This window comes from Canis lupus, chromosome 5 (assembly GCF_048164855.1).
Source record: "Canis lupus baileyi chromosome 5, mCanLup2.hap1, whole genome shotgun sequence".
In the NCBI taxonomy this organism is placed as follows: domain Eukaryota; kingdom Metazoa; phylum Chordata; class Mammalia; order Carnivora; family Canidae; genus Canis; species Canis lupus.
The window spans coordinates 23,397,127-23,423,455 of NC_132842.1; the positions used below are offsets into that span (position 1 = coordinate 23,397,127).

At 51.3% G+C, this 26,329-nt stretch overlaps 1 protein-coding gene and 1 long non-coding RNA gene across 18 annotated transcripts in view; one reads left to right on the forward strand and one right to left on the reverse strand.

Moving 5' to 3' along the window:
• Positions 1-23,372, forward strand: part of FRMD4A (FERM domain containing 4A) — a 739,423-nt gene extending 716,051 nt beyond the window's left edge. For 13 of the 17 annotated variants that reach the window (XM_072825741.1, XM_072825735.1, XM_072825738.1 and 10 more), the window contains 3 exons: positions 774-1,627; positions 3,775-3,871; positions 20,149-23,372. In XM_072825741.1, the coding sequence (XP_072681842.1) occupies positions 774-1,627; positions 3,775-3,871; positions 20,149-20,251 (1,054 nt within the window). In that variant the 3' untranslated portion in view covers positions 20,252-23,372. Of the gene's footprint in view, positions 1-773; positions 1,628-1,873; positions 2,131-3,774; positions 3,872-6,090; positions 6,163-20,148 lie in introns of those variants that run through there. The other 4 variants (XM_072825743.1, XM_072825736.1, XM_072825737.1 and 1 more) reach the window with 3 other exon arrangements.
• Positions 12,891-19,571, reverse strand: LOC140633359 (uncharacterized). The gene is made up of 2 exons (XR_012030975.1): positions 19,391-19,571; positions 12,891-18,553 (listed from the first exon to the last, which is right to left on the reverse strand). It is a non-coding gene; the product is annotated as an uncharacterized lncRNA (long non-coding RNA).
• Positions 23,373-26,329: the final 2,957 nt, after the last annotated feature.

The following is a 26,329-nucleotide window of genomic DNA, read 5'->3' on the forward strand; positions in this document are numbered from 1 at the left end:
TTTATGTGAGTTTCATAATAGTATTTGGTGAATGCTGTGAAGTGCCCTCTGCGGGACTGTTTTTTATGATCTACAAAAAAAAAGGGGGGGGGGCATTTCACCTGATTTGAGACAATACCAGAGTAGGGATTCTTGTGGTTCTCCAGAATCCCTTTCCAGCATTAAAAAACAGGCCAGGCTACTGGTGTCTGTTTTTTTTTTTATTTTTTTATTTTTTTATTTTTTATTTATGATACTCACACACACACACACACACAGAGAGGCAGAGACATAGGCAGAGGGAGAAGCAGGCTCCATGCACCGGGAGCCTGATGTGGGATTCGATCCCGGGTCTCCAGGATCGCGCCCTGGGCCAAAGGCAGGCGCCAAACCGCTGCGCCACCCAGGGATCCCTTTTTTTGAAGATTTTTATCAATTCATGAGAGACCCAGAGAGGCAGAGACCCAGGCAGAGGGAGAAGCGGGCTCCCCGCGGGGATCCCAGGACCCCGGGATCACAGCCTGAGCCCAAGGCGGATGCGCCATCGCCGAGCCCCCCGGGGCCCTACTGGCGCGCGTTTTCGGGGACACCCTTCGGTGGGTGCGGTGTTGTGTCGGGCCCCCGGTCGCGGCCAGGCGGACCCCCCCGCCCCCCGTGTTCTGGTGGCGACAGCAGGCCGCACGCGGGCTCCCGGGCAGCGCCGCCCCTCCGGGTCTCCGGGTCTCCGGGTCTCCGGGTCTCGGGGCCCCCGGGGCCCCCCCACCCACGCGCCGCGCCGCGCCGTCTCCCCGCAGGTCGGTGGACCTCAGCCCCACGCGGCTGCACAGCCTCGCCCTGCACTTTAGGCACCGGAGCTCCAGCTTGGAGTCCCAGGGCAAGCTCCTGGGCTCGGAGAACGACACGGGGAGCCCCGACTTCTACACCCCACGGACTCGCAGCAGCAACGGCTCGGACCCCATGGACGACTGCTCGTCCTGCACCAGCCACTCGAGCTCCGAGCACTACTACCCGGCGCAGATGAACGCCAACTACTCCACGCTGGCCGAGGACTCGCCGTCCAAGGCGCGCGCGCGGCAGCGGCAGCGGCAGCGGGCGGCGGGCGCGCTGGGGGCGGCGAACTCGGGCAGCATGCCCAACCTGGCGGCGCGCGGCGCGGGCGGCGGCGTGTACCTGCACAGCCAGAGCCAGCCCAGCTCGCAGTACCGCATCAAGGAGTACCCGCTGTACGTGGAGGGCGGCGCCACGCCCGTGGTGGTGCGCAGCCTGGAGAGCGACCAGGAGGGCCACTACAGCGTCAAGGCGCAGTTCAAGACGTCCAGCTCCTACACGGCGGGCGGCCTGTTCAGGGAGAGCTGGCGCGGCGGCGACGAGGGCGACCCGGGCCGCCTGACGCCGTCGCGCTCGCAGATCCTGCGGACTCCGTCGCTGGGCCGCGAGGCCGCGCACGACAAGGGCCGCGCCGCCGTGTCGGACGAGCTGCGCCAGTGGTACCAGCGCTCGGCCGCCGCGCACCGCGAGCACAGCCGCCTGTCGCACACCAGCTCCACGTCCTCGGACAGCGGCTCCCAGTACAGCACCTCCTCCCAGAGCACCTTCGTGGCGCACAGCAGGGTCACCCGCATGCCCCAGATGTGCAAGGCCACGTCAGGTGAGCGCCGGGAGCCCCCGGGCGGGGCAGCGCGGGCCACGGCGCCCCCCTCGGCTCGGCCCGCGAGGTCGGGGCGCCCGGCGGGGACCTCGGGACCTCGGGACCTCGGGGGCGCGGGGCCCCAGCTGCGCCCAGGTCCCATCGCGGTGGCGTTGGGAGGGGCCGGGAGCAATCTGTGCAGGGTGCTGGGGGTGCTTTCGGGTCCCTGACACCGCCGCCTCTTCACACTTTGCTCACCTAATTAAGGGGGCCACCTTTTCGCCGCGTGCTGAGTAGTGAGCGGGCGCCAGGATGTAAGAGTGAAAATGCACACCACCGCCCTTTGCTCCGGAGCCACTTCCCCTTTCCAGTCCCTCTCTGGGAAACAGCAGTGGTGACAGAGGTGACCCGCAGGGCTCTCAGCAGGCGCACGGAGGGGGAACCAGCGGCCAGGAGCTCAGACGTGACCGTAGGAAAGGAAGGGGAGGATGTTCAGATGTAATAAAAGGATTTTTATTGTTTTATTTTTATTTATTTATTTATTTTTTTACTTTTAAAGATTTTGTTTATGTGGGAGAAAGAGAGCATAAGTGGGAGGAGGGGCCAGAGGGAGAGGGAGAGGGAGAAGCAGGGAGCCGGATGTGGGGCTCCATCCCAGGACCCTGAGACCATGACCTGCACCAAAGGCAGATACCTAACTGACCGAGCCACTCAGGCACCCCAGTAAAATGATCTTTTTTTTAAAGATTTTTTTTTTTTTTTAATTTATTTACTCATGAGACACACACACAGAGAGGCAGAGACCCAGGCAGAGGGAGAAGCAGGCTCCATGCAGGGAGCCTGACATGGGACTCGATCCCGGGGCTCCAGGTTCACACCCAGGGCCGAAGACAGGCGCTAAACCGCTGAGCCACCCAGGGATCCCCCAGTAAAATGCTTTTTAAGAATAGAAGAATAACATGAGTAGCAAACAGAAGGAACTCTGAGTCAGGGCCTTACCTGAGACGGGAGAAAGTTAGGTGAAGGTCAAGACTGGGGGGAGGGCAGAAAAGGGGGTTCACCTCTGAGGAACTGGAGGGACCTGAAATGAATGGGACAAAGAGGCAGGACGGGCTGGCTGCCCGGGTGCACCAGACCTCTGGGCCCCTGCCTTTCGTCCCCGTCGACTCCCTTACTGTGGCCCACTGGCCAAATGACAGGTTCCAGGGATGAGACTAAAAGTGATTTGGGCAACCATGAGACAACCATGGACTTGAGGTCCTAGAGCCTTCTCCGTGTCCCTCCTCGGTCTCATAAGCCCAGAGAATTGTGCCCTGGACTTCCCAGGGGGACCTTGAAAGGAACGGATGAACGCGCATCACCTGAACCAAAGAGCAGGAGCCTCCCTCACGGCGTCAGGAGCCGCAGCTGGCCGGCGGGCGCAGGGGTGCTTCTGTTCTGTCGCCGTTGCAGCCCTGCCTACAGATTGGCCTCACCGACAGACTCAGCAACTCTCTAGGAACACGTGAGAGGACAGATTTTAAGAAGCTGTTTCTCAGGTTTACTGATCCTTCCCGGGAAAGCAGAGGACGCATTCAAGCAGCTTTACTTGCTACTGAATTTTCCCAGCTAGAAAAATCCTACCCACATTGTTAAACCCCTAGTAGTCGGCTTTGGATGAGCTGTTCCATAAAAGCCCTGCACCTTTGGAAGTGTCCCCAGGTGGTCGATCATAAGCCTAAAATGACAAAGAGACCAAGTACTGACCAAGTACTTTCTGGAAGTTCTCTGTTCATAGCACGATTTTTGACACCAGGGCCACATCTGAAGATGCCTGGAGGCCTCTCTCCCTGGTGGCCAGAGAAAGGGGCTCTCTGGCTCAGCCCCGCCCAGGTCTCCCGCAGAGCTCAGGGGCCTTCAGAGTCTCTGCCGCAGTGGCGGCTGTCGCCACCCCTCTGGCCACCTGCTAGTGCAGAGCAGGGACCGAGGATCCCCAGGTCAGCTTGACTCAGAGTGGAGCTGCATGCTTTGGGGAGAGAAAATGGAAATGGCCAAACGCGGTGGGGAGGGACGGGTATCTCCCCGCTGTGGCCCTGCTGCGGCGTCCTACCGGCATTTCTGGAAGGAAGCTCAGCTCCTTCACCTGCCCTGCGTCTGACCCCTGTCTTTTCTGCGTCACCTCTCTGCAGCTGCCTTACCTCAAAGCCAGAGAAGCTCAACACCGTCAAGTGAAATTGGAGCGACGCCCCCGAGCAGTCCCCACCACATCCTAACCTGGCAGACTGGGTGAGTCCCCTTTTCAGGCCTTCCATCCTCCTTACCGGCTCTAGAATGATCCTTAGCATTACTTGTTAGGAAGGATGTAATAAGGATAAGATCCTAGTGACAGGAGGGTTTATCAGCAGAAGCATCATGAGTGTGTGTTCTTGGGAAGCTGCCTCCTTCCCGAAGAAGCTGTGTGCACACGGTTCCCACCCACGTGGTTGCTTTCCCTCGCTGTCCCTTTAGACGGGCGGTTCTCTTGGCTCTCGCTCAGCGCTGGCGGCGGTCCCAGGAACGTGGGGGCAGGTGGGTGCCCGAAGTCAGACTGCACTTCCGTAGTCACAGTTCCAGGCAGCATTTGAGTGGATTCAGATTCCATCAGACCGCCTCAAAGGGCCAGGCGAGAAGGGAGAGGGGAGAGAGGATCCGAGCATCAAGTGCCTCGGCGTGTCCCGTCCTGCAGTCAGGATGTTTCTGAGGGAAGAGGACAGGAGGCTCAGAGCCCGTCTCTGTCCTGGCCACCTGCTTGTTCTCACCAAACAAAGGGGATTGGGTGCAGGTCCTCTGAGAACCATAGGAAGTGGTCCACAGCAGAAGGACGAGACCAAAATTCGGGTCCTTTTATAGCTTTCGCGGCAGGCCTAGAGCATTCTGATCTCGTGGACAGTTAGGATGTTCTGGCTCCTGGAGTCCAGCAGAGACAGCTGCTGTCCTCACGATCCCTGCCTCTGCTCCTCGGACGTCACCTCCAACTGGATGTTACGTTCCGTCAGTGGCCATTGGGTGAAGGATCGAGGGGTCCCTTATTCCAGCTTTACTCACTTCCCAGTTTGCTGGAGCACCAGTGGGGATGTCTGGGAAATGGGACAGCTCTGTGTGAGTGGGACCATCGCCAAACAACAGGACCCGGATTGGCTCCACTGACATTTCAGGCTCCCGTGCTTGACAGAGCTTTTGGTTTTTGTTCATTTGTGGTGATTTTAAGCCAGGCTTTAACGGAGCCTTAGTGTTTGACAGAAGTGAAGGGGTGCTAATGGTTATTGACTGCTTGCTGTGTACCCAGAGGCTGGGAGCTTTTTCTAACGTGGATGAGTTCACGTACTCCTCACTGCAGCCTCGCAGGGGCAATACACAGACCCTTTGGTTTTGTAGAGGAGGCTCAGAAAATCCAGCTGGAAGAAGCTGCGTTCTCTGATCGTCCAGAGTCTTGTCTTTTTCCACCAGGCAAGTGATCCTTTGAGTGCTGTCCCCAGACCAGCAGCAGGAGCATCTGTGCCCTGCTCCCAGGAGGAGCATCTTGTTAGAAATGCAGACTCTGGGGCCCAGCCATGACCTACTGCACGAGAAACGCGGGGGTGGGGCTGGGCAGGTGGGTTTGAACAAGGTCTCCGGGGATTCTGAAGCCTGCCCCAGTCTGACTGGCCGGAGCAATACCCCCAGCTGCCTCCTACTCCCTTTGAATCAGGAGAACCCACAGTCCCAAGTGCAGGGATCTCCTGTCCACTCCCACTCCTTGCTCTGTCTTTTGGGCAGCAGCTACCCACCCCTGTCCTTATTCTAGACCATCCTAACCCTTCCTTACGTAGCAGCCACACACCAGCTCCATATTGTGTGGTCCGGCAGCTACTTCAGGCCTTGGGCCCCAGAGTTTCACTGAGAAGAACTCAGAAAAGGCCTGGTCGGCTGTATAGATGGCACCCCCCAGGGGACAAACCATTCCACCCAAAGAAGGAACTTCAGGTGGCAGGCTGTCTGGATCGTCCACATTTTCTGGACCATGCCCGGTCTCCCCTGATTCAACCACCTGACAGCAGGCCTGAAACTGGTGAACACGCCTCAAACGCCCACACCCTTGAGCTGACCTCAAAGCCTGCATTTGACCACAGAGCTAGTCAGGACTCAGGACAGGTTGGGAACAAACTGGAGACAATTTTGGTCCTCGAAGCGAACCTTTATCAGGTGGAGGTGAATGATCATTAACAACCAGTAACTCTTCTCTGAGATTAGGAAGTGAGAAATGGGTAAAAAGTGCCAAAGCCTGCCTGCCTCACAGAACTGAGGAGGCCTTTGAGTCACTCGTGGGGGTGAAAGTTCTGCATGCTGATACGCTCTGTCACTAACGCCTGGGTGTAGAGTCAGCTGATCTCTCCAGCGTTATTAATAAGCTACTAATCATGTCTGTGTCAGTTCCTCTCTTTAACATGACCTCTCTTCTCTTCCTTCTTCTGCTTTCCTTTGTTCAGAGAAGCAACAGAAAACTCACCCATTATGGATGGGTCTGAGTCTCCAACTCACCAAAGCACTGATGAATAGAGGTACCGTAAGGGAATGTTTGGTTCTCCTAGCCCTCCCCCCTTCACTGCTCATGAGTTTGTGTGATCTCAGACGTGCTGCATGTGTGCCCCCTGCCCATTTCGTAATTTCCAGAAGGAAACTTCTGAATGGTGTGGGAGCTGTTACTTTTATGTCTTATTTCTAGATACGTGTGGAGCTCTGTTTATATGTATGTCTTTACATCAGATGGTAGATATTCCCAATGCTGCTCCGCAGAAAGGACCTCAGAGTATGTTTTAGCCTTTTCCAGATTCTGCGTACACACTGGCTTAGTGACCATGGTTTAGTCCATGGAAAGAAGAGCATCCTGCAGTTTACATTTCAAAGCACCTAAAGCACACCGAGTTGACCTAGTCCCCTGAAGATCAACCATGATTTTATCCAGCAGGGACAGACGTATACTCTGCCAAATGCCCTGCTTTTCAAAGTGTGGTCCATGCAGGAGCTTTGCAATCATCATCGCCTGGGAGCTTGTTGGAAGGCCAGACTCCTGGGCCTCCTGAATTTGAATCTGCATTTTAATGAGATCCCTGGGTGAATCAAATGCACCTTCAAATTTGCGAAGGACTGCTATAGTGGGCTTAACACCTGGTCTGGTTGTGGCTCCTGGGGACCAGGATCTAACTGGCAGATGAAATTTAAATAGCATTTCAAGAGTCAGCTAAAAAGATAAGGATACCATTCAGAAGTGGAAACAAGTTGTAAGCTTACTCAGCCAAAAAATGGAACCCTGACTATGTTACCCGAACCATGCTTGAGACCAGAGTTCAAGTTCAAATCTGCAACTTGAAAAATTGAACAGGAGCCATACAAGGAGAGTAAAGAAGTGCAGGACTTCTGTATTAACTACTCTGAAACTTTACAGCATCCCAAGAGGAGTAGGAGGACTCTGGCTTCAGGGAGACACCTCTAGAACCTGGCTTCCACAGCCTGGCGTGGGGTTGAGGAGGCAGGTAGGGGTGTGGAGAGGCCATTCCAGGGGCAAAAAGATTCAGCAACAGGCAGAGGTGTTCAGTAAACAGCAAAAAGCTTCACTTTGTTATAGAGAAAGAGCCAGATTTCTCCCTTAAAAAGTAGGGTATGCCAAGATCCTGAACAAATTAGGTGAGAGACCTGGAACAGTTTTTGTTGAAAGTCCCCCGAGTTGGCTGATGAAGGATTAGGAAAACAGGGGCTTAGCCTTCCAGAGGAAGATGGTGTTCAAAAAACAAAATTCAACTGAGGAAATAAATCTGAAAGACACTATTGGCTTTATTCACCAATTCATGAATTGGGCAGCATCTAATCCGGCAGGTCAAAGGAAGCTCAGAGGAGCTAATGAGACTTTTACAGGCAGAAGGGAGCAGGAACAAGGCACAAAGTCACTTTTCTTTAGGGCATGACAGGGGTCTATCAGGCCCATGACCTAACTCGGGCTGACCAGGTGACTGACGGGTTTAAGACTCCATTTCTGGAAGATCTGATACTCATTAAGTCAGATCTCAGTTTGGTGAAATGGGTCTTAGCATCAATGACTCCATTTCAGGCCTATTTTCTGGTTTTTAACAGTTCCTATGGTTTTGTTTTTGTTGTTTTTGTTTTTTTGCTGAATCTCTGCCTGGTATTCACAGGTTCATTCTTCATGTTGGTCTTTCTCTTTGTTCCTTTTCTCAAATTCTGTTCTTAGAGAGAGGCTTTGCTGGGTGGTTTAAAGCTTTTGAGAGGAAAACGTGCATCACTGAGTCATTATTAGAGCAGAATAACACCCACTGTCTAGAGGGTACTTCAGAGCCATGGTCCCCAGGACCCAGACATATGTCCAAGACCCCACTGAAGGAGTCCCTTTCTTAGCCAGCTGGCTTGCATACTGATCGTGTGTAGGGGAGTCTCGGCTTCCCCAGAAGCATCTGTCCAAGAGCAGCAAGTGCTGTTGGCCGCGGCACAGCCTGCGCTCAAAGATAACCGAGGGCTCTCCGATCATCAGAACGACTTTGGCAGGGAGCCTAGGAACTTGTGAGGCGCAGCTCTTGCTCTAGCAGTCGATTCTGCACCAGCTGCAAGGGTGAAGGAGAGTTCCCCAAGTGCAGCCTCGCTTGCACTTCTATCTGGGGTGCGCGTAGGATCTGGCAAGGGAAGTGAACTTTGAATTATGAATGCTTCCTTCTCATTCCCAACTGAATGGGCTTAGGGCTCAGAGGAGGGCAGCCTTGGAGGCCAGTAAAACTCAGTCTGTAGATCCCACAGGAGGTTTTATATGGTTACCCTTGCCTTGTGTCCCTTTCTTTGGCCAGACCTTGGATGCAAAGTTGCCTGGGACTGGGGTTCTTCACCAGGGAAGAGACTGGGGTCTCTTCACCCCTCTGAGAGAGAGGGGCCGGGTTTGGCCCAGAGAAGCTGAAGCATTGGCAGTCAGGCAGAAGCCTGAGACAGGCAGAGCTACAGGAGCATTGTCTTCTTGGGCCAGGAAAGAGGTGGACAAAAGAATCAAAGACCTTCACAGAGTAAGACTTTGGGAAGGATGGTCAGAGAGGGAAGGAGGAATGGAAACCCCACACCTTGGGAAAAAGCTGTCAACCTGGATGTCCCCCGTGTCTCTTCCTAGGCAATTTGATTTTGAGGTCTCCTGCTTTTGCACTGGACCAGAAGTCAGATGGAGCCTTCCTCGGTCATAAAATGTGCAGCCAGGGCTCAACCCCTTATGATTTGGCAGTAGTGTCAGAGGTCGAGCATTCTTGGTAGGGTTGTTTTCCATGAGTCTGTTTTGCAAAATCATCAGAGTAAAACAAACAAGTGGCTGTAAATGACTAAACACATAAAAGTGTTCAGGTCTGAGTTCATTCATTATAATGGAATTGATAAGGAGATTTGGTTACTTCTATGATACGCAATATTTAAAGATAATAACTAGAATTAGGAATAACATTATACCAGGACATACCAGATTTCTAGAAACTTCATACAGTTTCAAGACCATTTATATTAATAACATCTATACAAATACTCTAAGAACGTTTTATCACTTATTTGACAAAGCTTCCCATGTAATTGAACATAGCAAGTAAACCTAATTAGTGTAACATCTTTTATAAGGTGAAAGACAAATCCTTGGAGATTTTCCAGGGACAGTCTAGGGAAATCTCAAAGTTACTTTCAGGTCAGAAAGACACCATTGTTGGTTATGGGAAGTTGTCAAAACATCAACAGGTTTGAAGACAGGATCACGGATCCTTATGAAAGAATTATCTACCTAACCAGAGTGACAAAGGCGAATAGTAGTCGTGAACAAATAGTTGGGTCTATTAATATTGAGAAGACCAAGTTTTCTTGATAAAGACCACAGGAAGCATGGTAAATTATTTTGCTAAGACACAAAATCTTTGCTGTCCAGGCAGGATTCTTCACCTTAAAAGGTGAAGAATCCTTCATAATTGCTTATCAAAAGCAGACCAAAAGTCCAAGAAAACTTTGTCCTTTTAACAGAAAACCAAATTCTGTTTTTGCACCCGTGTACTTTTGATATTAAAACTCATTTAAAAACTTAAATAAGTCCATTCCCATCTTAGCCAGCTTGACCACACATCACATTCCCTTCCCAAGATCCCTTTCCCACAAACCGCTTAAATTTTTTTAGATCCATTCAGATTTTATTCCTTATTTATTTTCCCTCATTCTGGAAGAACCAGTCATTTTATTTCCCTTGCCTACTCTTCATCCACAGTTGTTTCCTTTTATTATTTCTAATTTTAGTTACACATAGGGATGAGAATTCCTCATTCCTAGTAAAAACTAAAAAGCAACTGTGAACTGTTTACACCAACTTTCTGTGGATTGACAAACTTATGTAGACACTTCATGATTTCTAGAAGTATATTCTTCCTCATGGCACAGAACTTATTTACTAAGAGACCCAAATATCTTTAGGCCCTCTGTAAAAGGAAGTGAGAAGTGGATGAATCTGTGTTCAGTAATTAACAATTCATTATTTTATTTGGAAATTGTCTAGATACCATTGGAAAGTCCATCCTTTAACTGTAGCTTTAAGGTTTCAACTTACCAAAAAGATTTTGGAAACTATTTTCTACGTAGACCTAACATAAGCATAACAATTATTGAAAAGTTCATTTATAAACCTTTATCACTTTTATCTATTTAATTATCCTGTTAACAATTTTTAGATTACTCAGTCTCGTGAGCATTAGCTATCAGATTATCTTTGTGGTGACAAATTCTGTAACAGAACATGAGCTTATATGACTTTTAGTTAACCTAGGAAGGAAAGAAGTATTCTATTTCATGCTGTTAACTCCAAAGACATGCCTATTTTATTTAAACTAACCAACTTAAACTAGCTTTTATTAAGATTACATTAGATCCCATGAACTTGAAAGAAATTTGGGTTTTTATTATTCTGAGAGTACACATAATTTGTATAGCCCTTGTTTGTCTTTAAGCCAATTAAATGGAGCTCTTGACAAATTAATTTTGGTAATACCTCCAGAGGAGAGAAGCTCACACCTGTGTAACTTGCATGGACAGATGTACAAAATCATAGAAACAAAGATCTTACAGCTTTTGTTTTAAATTTTTTAGCTATGAGACCGGGAAATAATGCAAAACCCACCAGTTTAAAAAAGAACGGTTGGATCCAAATTGTGCTTTTGGCAAAAGGTTAAGATGACAGGCTGACATGGCTTAAACTTTTCACATGTTTGTGAAGACAAGATTTTTCATTTGCTTAGTTTCAAAATAACCTTTCCAGCCCCACTCCCCGGGCTCCTTTTCCCTTTTTTTTTTCCCCCTTTTCCCTTTTGATAAGAATAACCTGGGTTCCTAGAGAAGACCATACAGAACACTTACATCGCGACGGCACAGAGGAAGCACAAGTTCCTCCAAGACGGAGTTTTATTGTCCTGAGGCCAGAATTTCACGGTAACTCTGAGCCTATTGAGATAGATGGGAGAGTTTGTTTGGGGCTTGGTAAAAATGCTAGGCCGGCTCTGAATTGCTTCCACTCAAATCGCTGCACTTCTGTTCTTATAAAAGACTCAATTCCTAAGAAATCAGGGAAGCCGACTCTCCTTTGCCAGCTTCTGCCACTTTTTCTGGGCCCTCTCCGGTAGGCTCCTAAGCAAGTGGGACTTGAAGTAGAGCGTATAGCCCTGGTATCTTCCAGAATTGGACAAGGCTTTCCATGAATTTCAGTTGTAGTTTTCTGTTGGCTGTTTCATGGAGTAACCAGTAGCAGGTGACCAGAAAACCCCTCAGAGTCCCGTCAACTATGAGTAGGACTCCTGTGCAGGCCCACCTTTGGGGTCAGTAACAGGGCAGACTTTTGCTTACGACCATGTGGTCTCTCCAGAGTGGAAAGGCACTTCAGAGGATTAGTTAGATCATGAGTACTCAGAAGTAAAAAGAGGTTAAAGGGAAGTAGTAAGACCATGTCTTACTTAGACCGTCTTTGGTTTTAGCTTCCTCTTCTTTCATTTTTCATTATCCTCTTGGAGTGACTCTTTTAATGAAGCTATTTTGGAATCATGAAGTCTTCTGGAGCCTTCCACATGCCAGTGAAAAAAAGTAATTCATCCAGTTTCATTTGGCAAACCTTGCTTTCAGGTTCACTTAAATGAATGATCTTGTCTAACTGGAATGTTCCCAATAATGTCTAACAACCTCAATAAGGAGGCCCACTGAGGCAAGCTCAAATTACCGGAAATTGAGTTTATTTGGGAATGGCAGAAAAATTCAGTTTGGGAAATGCAGGCTGTAGCAAGCTACAGGTGGGCGCTGAGGGCTTGGGGCCACCTGGATTTGCAAAGAGTGCAAAGAGGGAGAAGTCTAGCCAGAGTGTAAACACATTCATGGGCTGGAGGACAGGAGGAGATCCTAAGCATATGTTCGCTGGTTAGGCAGTAAGTCTCAGTCTTCTGTTAAGTCGGGCATTTATGGAAAATCAGTCTCTGAGTTCTGAGGGCACATGCATGAGACTCTTTAATTTCCTATCCTCTGGTTTCATTTTAGATTGAAATCCTTTCACATTCCCCACTCTTGCTCAGGATCTTTTGCAGAAAGCATTACTGATCAACCATGTTGTTTAGGCATTATTTCCCCCTTTTTTTTTTTCCTTGAGTCCAAGTCCCTTGGAGCCGAGGAAAACCATCCTCGGGTGTCTTGTGCCCCAGAGGAGGGAACTGGAAAGTGGATTTCATTGGCCCCATTTGAACAAGCAGGAACGTCAAAAACCAGACTATGCATATTGGCAGGGGTCAGGGAAGTTCAGAAGGGCGTGGACAGAATTGGCTTTCCTTTGCTGATTTATGGGAAGAGCGTCATTTGTGTAAGGATAGCTTATGTTTCCTATAAGAACCTGCATTGATGGTCTCCGTTTTGTCCTTGGCATAAGTGACTCCATCTTAGTTTGGGTCTATATTTCCCCTTTTTGATCTAGCAGTCACCCAGTACACGTTGCCAAGTGTTTTTTGGATGGACTTCGCCTTTTGATGAAGGTTCTTCACATTGTTTCTTTTTCTTCACCATGCCTTGAATGGACCCCTTTTTCAGGGTGAGAGCTGCTTCAGGAAGAGCAGCAAGCAAAAGGCCACACTTGAGCAACTTCTTACACTAGGTCAAAGCAGCAGGTCAAGGCAAGGAGACTTTGTCAAGGGTATACATGTGAGACATTTGCTTCCCCAAGGCTTTGAAATGCTCTCAAGTTTGTTATTTTTACAAAACCAGGATAACATAGTAAGTTAAAAAAAATCACAACACAAAATGACAGGACAGAAAGACCCAATTGTAGCATAGATTTAAGCCATAAGCCTAATCTTGTTGGGAATCAGCTTAATGAATCAAAATGTCAAGATGAGTCAGATTGGACTTTCAGTGTCCAACTGTTGTAACCAATGGGAACCTCGACGTCCCCAGAAGTGTTAATCCAAGTCTGAGTGTTGATTGATTATGACGCATACGTCCTGTTCAGCTAAGGCTGAAGGGCTGGCTGACAATCAAAGACAATTTTAGGTAGAGAATCTAGGGAGTTATGCTGGGCGGCTTTGGCCTGAGCATTAGAGTTGGCAGTGGCTCGATGGATTAAAGCGAAGTTTGGGGTCCTGTCCTCATTTGCACCCACTCCAAACTAGGGAAATAGGGATCGTGAATGCTTCCCGGTTTCCTCTAACTTGACAGTGTAAATTCAGGAGAGTTGAGCAATGAGGTGGCTCAGTTTGGCTGTGGACAGTTAGGGGTACAGTGAGAGAACCAAAGAGATATTGCCTGTGTATATGCCAGTCTGGGCACTCGTAGGTCCAGGAGAATGATGACCACCCCGGACAAAGAGGAATCCTGTCGGGGCACAGACCACTCCTGCTAAAATAGCATTGTTTTGTTGGTTTTAAAGATTGTATTCATTTGAGAGAGAGAGAGTGCATGAGCAGGGAGGAGGGGCAGAGGGAGAAGGAGAAGTGGACTCCCTACTGAGCAGGGAGCCCATCGTGGGGCTCATCCCAGGACCTGGACATCATGACCTGAGCCAAAGGACATGCTTAACTGATTTAGCCACCCAGGCATTCCTAACAGTCCCTTCAGCACTGTTAATACAGTGACTCGTTTGTATAGATGTCACATTTGCTTGTTCAAGCCCAGAGTCAGTTAGGTTTTAGGCACATTCAGGAAGCCAATCTCCTAACCTTGAAATAAAGAGTGGCTCTAAATTCCTTGCAAAAGCAGGTGCTGCTTCTGGTGAAAATTCTTTGTGATCAGGGGTAGATCTGATTTAGATAATCATAAGAACGTGGTGATGCCAATGTACTGTGGTGAGCAGAGGTATCTGTATCTAATGCCAGATACAGGTATCATCAGAGAAAGATAAAAACAAGGTGCTGGGAAGCCTGACTTTAAAGAAGTTTATATAAACTGTCGTGGGGCGGGGGGTGGGGGGGGCCTCCATCATCATGGACAGATCAGTTTTCAAAGGCAAATCCAGCAGTCTGAGAGGTTATCTCCCTTGCCAATTGCCTGGGAGGTACAGAGGAGGGTACAGTCTTTCCAAGTCAAGGAGCAACAGGAAAGAGCAAACAAGAGGAAGAAAAACACAGAAGTGGAGGAGTCTGATGAATTTTTGCCCATCATTTCATGGTAAAGGAGAACCAGTGATACAGGCCTGGTCCGACATCTTGGGAGAGCAGGCTCCATCCGATGCATTGGCTGCTGGCACCAGAGATCTTAAGTTTGAGAGCACCAGTGATTTCGCAGCTCCCTTCAGGTCCCGAGTCTGTAATCGGGACAGATGAATCCAGGGGCAGATGCAGGAATTGGTGAGCAGCAAGCTCCTTTCAACCTAGGGGAGAGGGAGTCCTTTACCTGATATCTCCTGCAGTGTGAGTATTCTCCAGGACGTGACTCATGAAGGGACTTGGAGGTCAGGGTGTGTTGTTTTGTTTTTTATTTATTTATTTATTCATGAGAGAGCGGGAATGACAGAGAGGCAGAGGGAGAAGTAGGCTCCATGCAGGGAGCCAATGTGGGACTCGATCCTGGAACTCCAGGATCACACCCTGGGCTGAAGGCAGGCGCTAAACCGCTGAGCCACCCAAGGATCCCCCCAAGGTGTATTCTTGTTCAGCATAAGCTTCTTGAACTTGTGTCAGATGTTTCTGGCAACAGAGTAAGTGGCAATATTTTAATAGGTCTTATTGGACAATCGGAGGGTCAGAGTACAGGGAAGGAGGCAGATGCGTGGATCTGCCAGTTACCATTCTGTAGGGAGCAAACTTTTCAAAAGGATAGGATGCTAGATGCAAAAGGACCAGTCACAGCATCTTGGTCCAGAGAAATTCCAGAAGTTTCCTAATGGAATTTTAATGACACCATTAGTCCTTTCTTCTCGTCCTGGGGAGTGAAGATGATAAGGCATATCGCCGCAGAGGAAGGACTGTACGCGCTCTGGGATTACTGGGCCAGGAAGGTGACCGCACAAAACTGGGGGGGTCACCCTGATGGTGTTCTCAAATAATTTTTTCGCTACAAAACTGGCAGTGGTTTGTTGACAAGGAAAGCTGCTACCCAGTGAGAACCAGAGACCATGACCGATACGTATTTGTTCACTTAATTACGTTTACGCTATTCATGAAACTTCTCAAGACATTAAAGTACCTTCCTTGCTAACAAGTTTGGTAACAGAGATAACATGAATTCAAATCACTAAAAGCTGTATCTCTATGTTACATTTAATGCTGATAACAAAGGCATTCCTACTTTAAACCTACAAACTTGAACTGGCTTTTACTTAGGATTATCCTAGATCATATGAATTTGACAAATATGTGGCTTCTGTATTTGTGACAGTTTAATAAGTCAACTTAATAAGCCAATGAATTAAAACTTTTACAAATTAACTTTGGCAGCACCATCCAGAGATAGAAAAATGTCACCATTTACAACATGCATGCCTAGACATAGAGATCTCACAGCTTTCATTTTAAGTTTTAGTCATGAGACCAGTATGATCGTGCAAAACTGACTAGTTTACAAAAGAACAGCTGGATCCAAATTGCATTTCTGGAAACTGGAAAAAATTAAAGTTACCTGCTTAGGTGGCTAACACAGTTGTGGAGAAGACATTTAAGATTTTTCATGCACCTAAGTTCCAAATAGCCTTCCCTCTTTTTTTTTTTTCCTTCTGGCAGAATTACCTCCCTGAAGATGACTTCTAAGGGAAATTCCTGCAAGTACAAATTTTCCATCATACATCTCATAGAAGAGCTTTGTTTCTTAAATCCAGATCTTTGAAAATACCTGCAGGCCTTCTGAGATGGTTAGGGAAGGTTTGGGGTGTGGTAAGATTGACAGGTGGCTCTGACTTGGTACTAGAGCTACGTTTGTTCTGATAGAGACTTGATTTGTTCTCAGACAAGGTCCCCCACTGTTAATTCTTCAGTTGGGTTCCAACCAGAGTGACCACACAGGCTGACCCTGCAGCCCACTCCATTATCTTCAGTTTCTTTGTATCTGAGAGATCCTCAGCTAGGATGGAAATCAAGAATCCTATGTTCTAGATCTAGAGCTTAGTCTCTGGCTTATTCTGGTAAATCCTTCCACAAATGGCTTCAGAATGTTTTTCGTTCCCTCTGGGTCCACGGTTTCATTTCAGCTTGGGGGAGAGAGCCCCCCAAAGAGTTGCTGTCAGGCACTGAAGATGACTGTGTGTTTCCAGGGTGGCCAACTTCTGATCATAGAGCTACTTAATCCTTTCAGCTATCTTGTCAGGTTTGAGCTCCAATAGTAAATATTCCCGCTAGTGTTGAACATCGTCACGGACTCCAGAGGTGCCCTCAGAGGGGGTATAAGGAATGCCACTCTCCCAAGACCAGAGCCACTCCCAGGGAGGACCAACAGCAAAGGCTGAGGATTGGCGATAAGCTGTGGGAGCCCAGGCACACATGGAGTTCAAGCCACATTTCTGCCTGGCCATACACCGGGGCCCCCAGCGTCACGGTCACCAGGCTCTCAGGACACAATAGACGAGGCCAGCGGCGGTCCCCGGGAGAGAGAGGATCAAACCCGTGGATCTGGAGGTGGAAAGGAAGGGATGTGCGATGTTACCTTCCTCTCGGGTGGGCTGCAGAGATTCGGGAGAGGGACGCTGGTAAGGATCCTCGCCCTTTGCTGGCTTCTCCCGGTTTTTCCAGGATTGCCGCCCGTGGGCTCCAGAGCGGGTCGGGTTTAAAGTACACGGTATAACCCATGCGCTGCCGGAGTCCAACAGGTGCCCCTTTTTTCAGGAATAACTAGTAGCAGAAGAGACTCCCTCAGCGTCCTGTCGGCCCCGCAGGGGCCCCATGTGGGGACCCTCCTCTGATGGATATGCTGTGTGGTCGTAGGGTCTCTTGCGAGCGGAAAGACCACGCAGATGGAGGATTAACAGCCGAGTAAAGGAGGTTAAAGGGGAGCAGCAGGCGGACGGTCTTCTGTTTTACGTACGGCTTCTTTCACTTTTCATTACCTTTTTTACAATGAGTCTTTACATGAAGCAGTTTCAGAATTTCGGAGGCTTCCAGAGGTTTCTGCATGCTGATTACAATGGGCACCCCATTCATCTGGGAGCCCTTGCATCCACGTGCACTTGAATGAACTTGTCTAACTGGAACATTCCTCGTAATGACTGCTGGAATCCTAGGTTGTCTTCAGTAGTGCTGGTCCGTGTGCCTGAGAGACCAGAACTATTCAGCACAAAATGCCCACGGCCCCAGTGCCCAGCTTGAGGGCACTGTGTTCCTCTTCCGAGGCCGCGTGCGCGCCAGCCTCCACTTCGCATGCTCGGGTTTTGCTTCCCGGCGGCTGCTGTGATCCCAGCTTGGTTTACCGAGATCCTGCAGTCTTGGCAGGGACCTACCACTCCCGGGCCGCAGCTCCTACGGGCAAAGAAGCAGCTGTGCCAGAAGGTGGCACATGCAGGTCCTCAGGGGCCGTGCCACCAGGCAGGGGACCTTGGGGTGGTTCACGTGTGCGCCTCGTGGCGTGGAAGTGTCCTTGAGGTTGACGGGTGACCTGCTGTCCGTCTGACCCATTCCGTCAGCCACCTGCCCCAGCTCGGGGGTTGGGTTAGGTGACCGGGGCTCTAGTGGCTTTTTTAAGTGCTTGACCTCTGTCCCCCAGTTGTGCAGCATTGGCTCCAGAGATTCTAGTACCAACACATCTGTCACTCCCTCACCTCACCCGCAGTGACCTGAGACACGATACTTGGACTGGCCCAGAGAAGGCCTGAAGTGTGCACCAGCCAGCAGTTCCCACCCTGGCACTCTGGACACAGCCAGCACGCCCCAACGAATGGGTGCTGGGGTCCAGCCAAGGGCTGGGACTGGGGCTGCAGCTGGCCCTCCCAGCCCTGGCCCCGGACTGCAGACGAGCAAGGACTGAGGCCTTGTTAACGCTGCACCAGGAAGCTTAACTCAGAAGGGGTGACCACGAGACGGCAAGGGGTACTCAGGCACCACTGCCTGTGTTCCTGAAGCTGTCTGAAGTCTCCTTGGGAGCCCCAAGGGTCCCCACCACTGCCACCAAACTGTTTAAAATTTACTCAGCTGAATTTTGTTTCTTAAAGATCTTACTGGCTTTTACTCAATCCAGTTGCAATCCCAATTCCTTGAGGAACTCAAAACAAGTGACCCTGTCTTGCAAACACCATCTTTACGGAACACTAACAGGGTTCCAATGCCCAAACCTCCCCTATTACCTCAAAAGGCTTTGTATTTTTTAAAACTCTGGATTTAGGAAACCAAATCCTTCCTGGAGAAACTTGCCTTCTTTCCATGTGTCTGAGACAGAAATGCTCCGTGGGTCTCCTCCAGGAACTATCCTGTGAGCCATTTCTTTAAAGTGTGAATGTCAAGGAAGTCATTCCTACCAGGAGGAAAAAAAGAGGGGGAAGGCTATTTGGAACTTGGGTGAATGACAATCTTAAATATCCTCTCCACAGCTGTGCTAGCCATCTGAGCAGGTAACCCTAATTTATTCCGACTTCCAGAAACACAGTTTGGATCCAGCTGTTCTTTTAGAAACGAATGAGTTTTGCTGCATGGAGCCGGTCTCGTGGTTGGGGCAGAAGTGCAGCCAGAGCTTGCTAGTTGTCTCTCGTCTGTCCCTGCTTCCTGCTCCTGCTAACTACAGTCTCAGGAAGTAACACCTCCTCCTTGGGGGAAGGCTGCTTGGGCCTCTGCTGTTGGGTGAACCAGGGACTGTGACCTGAGGATCCTAAGTGGCCCCCTGGGTCACCTGTTCACCTGGGGGGGCAGAGGGCACCACCAGGACCCCGGGGAGTTAGGGCAGGACTGTCCCTCAAAATACAGCATATGTCCCGGTGGGTCGGCGTCTCTATCCCGAGGCGGCATCGGCTCTGGGGCATTAAAGACACACAGACCTGCCAACCCCGAGGCACAGGTCCTGTCATTCAGGGCGGTGTCACTTCAACCCCAGGAGGCTCAGGGCCCCCGGTTTCATCCCGGTAGGAATCAGGCCAGATCAGCACGCAGAGGGTATGAGGAGTTACGCTAGGGACACAGGTGCTCCAGGCTGCACCTGCTGCTTGGGCCCAGAGCCCAGAGAGGAGCCAGCCAGCACCAGGGCAGCCACCAGGCGCGCGCAGGGAGCGGGGGGGCGCCTTCATCTCCTCAGCCCGCCTCCTGACACCTGCCGGGCAAACGCCACCCCCTTCCTGTGGCCGTGGGGTTGAAGTCTCACCTTCGCTTTTAGCCTGGAACAGCCAGGCGGGGCTCAGAAAGGGGCTGCTGTTCCTAGTAGTGCTTATTGGTTTCAGCACGTCTGTGTCCTCACCGCTTTCCCTCTCCCCAGCCTTCGTGGTGAGGCGTGCCTGAGGGATGTTCAGAAGTCTCTTGTTTTCATTCTAGTTCAAAAATGTAAAGATTTGGGGAGAGCCCCCAGAGAGCACGGGCACAAGCGGCAGGCCGAGGAGAGGCAGGCTCCCCGCCGAGCAGGGAGCCTGATGTGGGGCTGACCCCAGGGCCCGGGATCCCGCCCTGGGCCGTAGGCGGACGCTCCACCGACTGACCACCGGGCTGGCACCCCGCTATACACTTTTATGATCAGAAAACAACGCATGTTATTTAAAATAAATAGCACTGACTCAAATTTTAAACGCCCCTCAAAGTACCATCTCTGTTTCAAGTGACATTTGGAACGTGCTTCTAGGAGAGAACACGCAGGGGAAGGGGGCGATGCCTGGGGTCTCCCGGAGGCCGACCGGGCCGCTGTCTCTGTAAAGAGCAGCCGTGGAAGCTCCCGGGCCGCCGCCACCCTCCTCCCCGGGGCCCAGAGTATGGGGCCCTCCCGGGGCCTAGGTTTCCCGGGCGCGGGCCGGCCTCCCCGTGGACAGGACAACCACCCGGCCCCGGGCCTGGGCAGCAAAGGCGCCCGTCCCGCCCTCGGCCGACGCCCGGCCTCCCCTCCACTAACCAGCTCCTTCCCTTGGTTCCCTGCAGGAGCTGCACTGACAGCTGTTTCCTGGATGCCTCCCTCTATCCAGAACTAGCCGACGTCCAGTGGTACGGGCAGGAGAAAGCCAAGCCCGGGACCCTCGTGTGAGCCAGCCGGCCTCGACCTGACCGCCTCAACGCCATTCAGAGATCACCTCACTGCCTCTCATTTGCCTTACCCAGACGCACTGTCACCCTGCACCAGCTTTGGCCCTCAGCACTTTCTTTCTCCCGTCTCCGCGTCCCCTTCACCCTCAAAAACCTGACTGAGGAGACATTCTGGAGGGTTCCGGTCCCACTGTGTGTCCCCTGGCGCTCCCGCCCACGGAGAGCCAGGCACCAATCCTCAACGGCACCTTGGTGGCCTCCCCCTGCCGTGACTGCCCCCAGGCCGGGAACCATCAGGGAAGGGAGCTGCCGTCCAATTCCCACGGACAAGTGGCATGAGAACAGGAAAGGGGACTTCCGTACAGGGTGATCCAGAAGTATGACGAAGCGGTGGTCAGCCTGCCACCCGCAGGCCCACCAGGCACCTGGTGAAGAGGACGCCTCGCGCATGTGCCGCGCGGGGAACATGCAGTTGACACTTGAAATATTCCCTGAGGGAGTGGCTGTCGGGGGAGGGGGAGAAGGAGAAAGGAAGCTTACCGTGTCAGAGATGCATCCGAGGATCACAATCAGTTCTATGCTGCCAAAGATTAAAAAAAAAAAAATTAAAAATAAACAAAAAAATACGAGGGGCCAAGAGGAAGACATTCGTTCTGCAATGAAATCTTTTAAAGTCTCAACCGCTACTACTCATCACAAGTGAAAGTCAACCATTTGTAAATTGTTTCCCCTCCTCCTCCCTCTCCCTTAACGGTCCACCTTCTCTCTCAGGCCAGAGCCTGGAAAACTAACCCAGTATGATGGTCCAGTCGAGGGAGTCCACGGGCGTGGCTGACGCGGGGCCCCAGGTGCGGACGTGGAGGACAGGCCTGCGGGAGGAGCCGGCCACCCGGTCCGCGGGGGCCGCGTCCATGCCCACCGCACTCAGCTGCTTGCCCTGTGGGATCCGTAGGAAACGGAAGGTGGGGATTGCCAAAAGCGCTTCTCTCTCATTAAAACAAGCAGTAAAAGCGTGTCCTATTGTTTTGCACAAGGTGTTTGATTTTATTTTTTATGGGAAACCAAGGGAAAAAGCACATCGCGATCCATTCGAGTGTTTAACTGTCGTGGCTCATTTTCTATTCGTTAGCACTTGTGTGACAAAGAGCTCAGACCCGACTTCTCTCGGCACCCGGTTACCAATGTGTCACTTATTCCAAGAACCCAACTATGCCCTTAGGTAGAAAGCGTTTACTCATGTGTCTACTAGCAAGCAGGCGGAGCGGGGCTGAAGATCACGCCAGCTCCCAGAGGGCCCACCTGCCACCGGCGTCGGCAGCCACCTGGACGTACCGCAGTCGTCCACAGAACCCAGAGAGCAAGGAAGAGGTGTATGGGAGCTGCACGTTTACATGTGTTTTGAGCTATGCTTAGGACACAACTGGAAAGCCATCAATCTTCAAAGGCCTCAAAAATACTTTTATAATCGTAACAAGCGCACACTCTTAGTTGGGTTATTCAAAATGGCACAAACACGGTCTCCACGGAGGTGGTACGCTGTGCTTATTGGCGCAAGTGGGGGGGCGGGGGGGAGGGATCTTTTTTCTCACTTGTAATGACTTCCTATTGGAAAGGCATTTGACAGCCAGGGACAGGAGCTGGGGTGGGTAGTTTTGTGGGAAAGCAGAACTGCAGTTAGCTTTAGCATAAAAAGAAAAATCCTTGTTTTTTTTTTTTTTTGTTGTTGTTTTTGTTTGTTTTTAATGTATGTGTAATCCAAGGACAATGAGACTTTACCAGACCAGGAGGTAAGATGGACACTAAAGTTTAACCATGCTCCTTCTCTTGCAGCTTGGAAAGCTCTGTGGGCTCATGCTGAGGGCTCACGGCACCCTGGGACCGCTCTGGACAATTCAGGGCCTGGTTCCCCCAGCCCTGTGTGCACTGCATTGGTGACACACCTTGAGGAAGGGATGGGTATTCACAGAACACTTGGGTTAACCCTGTAGGATAAACACAACTGGTTCTGTTATTAACTGATTCTGGGGATGGAGGGAGTGGGTAGAGCAACAGCAACAGGTTTTTTCCCAACTTGCCCATTCACAACATTATACTTCAGGCCAAGACACACGGGTCATCAGACTGAACTGTGTGCAATAGGAAAAGTCCAGAGAAACAGGAGGCGGCAAGGTCACGTGGCTGCAGGACCCAGCCCGCACCTTAGTTCCCAATCTGGTCTGCAGTCCATCGGATCACGCTTTGGGCGCAGGCAGGTTACAGGGAATGGGAGAGGAGAACACTTCCTCAGCACTTGGGTTTTGGATTCAGGAGGCAGAAGGGAATGGAGTGGGAGGGGGAATTAGAGTTCAGGCCAACACCACGATAGTCTGGTAGCAAAGAAATGAAGTACAACAGGTTTTACTGTTGAGCTGCGTTCAGTCTCTACAGCACGTACAGATGTTAGTCCTTGGAGGCCAACGTGACTCCTGATCAGTGTGGTGGGGAACGGGGGCTGCCGCAAACAAGCACTTGCGAGCTCTGCACAGATCCGTACTTCTTTAAAACAAAATGAGAGGGAATATGAAGCCCCTGGTCTGATAGAAAGCCCCACTGGATTCTTTGGATGCATGTAGGAAGTTGCCTGTGTAGTCTAAAGACTGGTGGGAACACCTACATCAGACCTTGTTGTGAGACAGGTGGATTTTTTATTTTATTATATGCAGGTGAGTGTTGAAACTGTTAAAATTCCAATTTGTTTTCATTCAGTGTTAGTTCTAAACATAGCAAACCCCCTCCAGGTGCTATCAGATGACCAGTTACTGCTTAGTTAACTAGGTGTAAAGTCTGACATATACATTAATGTCAATAGTTTATTACACGTTGTGTAAAATGGACTCTAGTTTAATAACGGGGAGAAAGGATTAGGTTGCTCCTGAAACTGACTGTAGAGCATGTACAATGATTTTACTGGATTCTGTTCAACTGTAATCAATGACAAGGATGTATGTTGTAGACAAAGTTGCAGAATTAAAAAGAAGTCTGCTTTTAATTTATTCTTTTTGTATTAAGAATTTGTATAGTACCTTTACATTTTGCAAAACAGTGTTGTCAACACTTATTAAAGCATTTTCAAAATGAAAAGATCTCAGCTGCCTCTCGGAGATTTTGTTTCTAAGTGATAATGCTCTGGGACTCTAATTTGGGTGCCTGTGGCTTTGTGGAACTCTTTTTTTTTTTTTTTTTTTTCTCACTCAGTCGTAAGCTGGTGTCCCTATTGGCTTGCGAGATACAGACGAGCTGTCTGTGGTCGAGGCTACTTCTCCCTTACTCTGATGGCCTTGCTAATGATACGAGATAATACATCCTCAATCACGTATTCCTGCCACAAAAAGGGATCTGAGGTTAGAGGTCAGTCTCTGTCCATTCCCAGTAGTTCGCCGTATGCGGTTCATGTCAGGCGTGGGTCCTGTGCCCACGGAACAGTACGTGGTGGAAGAAACCCTGAGGGATCGTGGGCTTTGGAGGCCATCCGTGGGCTCTGCACCCGGCAGGGACACGGCAGGAAGAGGATGCTCTTCACCAGCGCCGCTCCTTGGCCTGCGCTCGGACCCAGGCACCCACCATCTGCGTGGCATCGCCAGCGCAACAGCCTGCGGGGCCCGCGGGCACAGACAGCTCCCGAGGTCTGGAGGCCAAGAGCACCCCCTGCACGGAGAGCCCGAGCCAAAGCACCGGCCGTGCTGAGCGAGCCTAACCGCTGCCAAGGATGAGACAGTCCAGAGAGCACAGAGCAGGCCAGGAGCGAGCCCGTAGGACACTGCGCTTCCGAAGCCTTTCGGGAAAGCAAGCCGTGGCTTGGTACCGCAAGGTGGTAATCAGCGCTCACGTCAGGCGGAGATCTTCCGTAAGCTTTTACGTCTAAATGTGTCACAGCTCCGGAAATAAATCCGGCGTCTCCTCCTGAAGCTCTGACTGTCCAGGGCTGGCACACGAAGACCTTTCTTTCCCTTGTCCCCACCTGGACGCCGCGCGCCGCCCTTACTCAGTGCTGACAGAGCGGTTCCACGAAGCATTAAAAATAGCCCTCGCCTCCTGCCGCGTCCTCCCAGGATCCCAGGATGCCAGAGCCGAGAGCTCGCACGCAAACTCCTCTCCGCGGCGCGGCGGGGACCACTGGCGGGGCTGAGGAGCGTCACCCACTGCGAGTCTGGGGAGGAGTCCGGGGTCTTCGAGAGCTCACGCTCACACAGGGGAGACCCAGGCACACAACTACCACGCGAGGGGAAACAAAGCTGCCAACGTTCAAGGCAAGGAGACGATTCAGGTGCGTCCAAAGGGGAAGAGACCACCGCATGTCGACGGCGTGTCACTGCCACCCGCGTCCAGGAGCCGGCTGGTGGCAGACGTGGCGGTGAAGAGGGAAAGAACCTGCTACGCCCTCTTCCCCTTGCACAGTACCCCCCCGACCCCCACAGCCGCCGTCCCTCCAAAGAGCAGGAGTCCACACAGTGCCAGGCCGACAGAGCCTGTGTGTTTACAGCTGCATCAAGATTTTTATCAGAAGCCCATTTCTGGGGACACCCGGGTGGCTCAGTGTGAGTGTCTGCCCCGGTTGTGATCCTGGGGTCCTGGGATCGAGTCCCTTATCCCTGCTCTGAGGGGAGCCTACCTCTCTCCCTCTGTTTCTTATGAATAAAATATAAAAAAAAATTTCTCTCCAGAAACTATCCCTACACACAAGTAGGTTCCTTTTGTTTTTCATTCAGTCATGCGTTTTCTAGCAAACTCCAGCCACCCTTTCGTTCCCACGCTTTTCAAAACCACTGCTGTCAAGGTCAAGGGGATGCCCAGGTATGATGGTTAACTCTGTGCTCAGCTCGTGAGACTCACCAGCAATGCAACACAGCGGATCACCTTGCGGCCTTCACTGGAGCGCCTGGTTTTCCTGCTCATGGCCGTCGGGCTCCTGTTTCCAGCCTCCCCGGCTGTTCTCACCCCTCTCGGTGTGTCCCAGCTCTGCCCTTGGGCTCCTCCCCTCCACCGTCCACCACACTCCAGTAGCCCACCCCTGGCCTCATGGTGTGAAGGGTCATCTCGGGGCCCTGACGCCTGTCCTCAGCCTGCATCGCTGAACGGGTCCATCCACTGGAGGCCAACACGCTGACAGGCCAGAGCCCCCGTCTGACACTCCCTCCCTCCCTTCCGAATCTGCTCCCACCACCTTCCCTCAGCTCAGCTACAGGCGACTGCAATGGCCAGGCTCAGGCTAAAGATCCCCCATCATCCAGCCATCTTGCCAACACCACTGGACGATCACCCAGTCCTCTCCTCGCTTACCTCCTATCTGCAGCAAACTGAAGAGATGCGGTTCCCTGGTCCTGAAGAGACTTCTGTTCTATCGGGGGTACAGGGAGGGGACGCCAGTCACAGAGCACGTGACACGGTGCTAAGGAGCAGAGTTGGCCCGGGGGAGGCTGTGCTTTGCTCGCCTCCAGGGCAGTGGATTGCTGATCGGCTGCGCAGACTGGCACCAGCCCACACGGACGGCTGCAGCCAGGTGAGGAGAGGCAGCAGGGCCGGGTCGGGAGGGTGTCCTGAGGGCAGCCGGGCGCTCGCTGCCATCAGGCCCCTCTGGCAGGCCTGGAGGACACTGACAGACGGCGCAGCTTGGTTTTGTAGCTCGGTGGGGCAGGAGAGGAGGGTGACTACCGCAGAAGGAGGTCTTGGGGAAGAGTGATGGTGATGTGAAAACGGGATCTATGGGGAAAAGCAAAGCAGAGGAGGCAGTGATGTAGCAGCCACTGCAGGGACAGACAGGAGGTCCTCCAGAGATGGACAGACAGAGCAGGCAGCGAGGAGGGAGCCAGCAGGGCCAGGCCCTGGGGACCAGGCAGCGGGTCAAAGGCAGGTTTCCCCACGACCTGTCAGCCCCAGGGCGGGGGGACTCTGGTCATCAGGGAAAACATCTCAATGTCACGGGGATGCATGCGAGCCTGGGGGTGCAGGACGACCTGGGTCCCCCTCCCCTTCGTGTAGGCGCCACCCATCCGGCTGTGTTTAGGATCCAGAGTCCAAGGCCACATGCGTGATTTTACCAGAG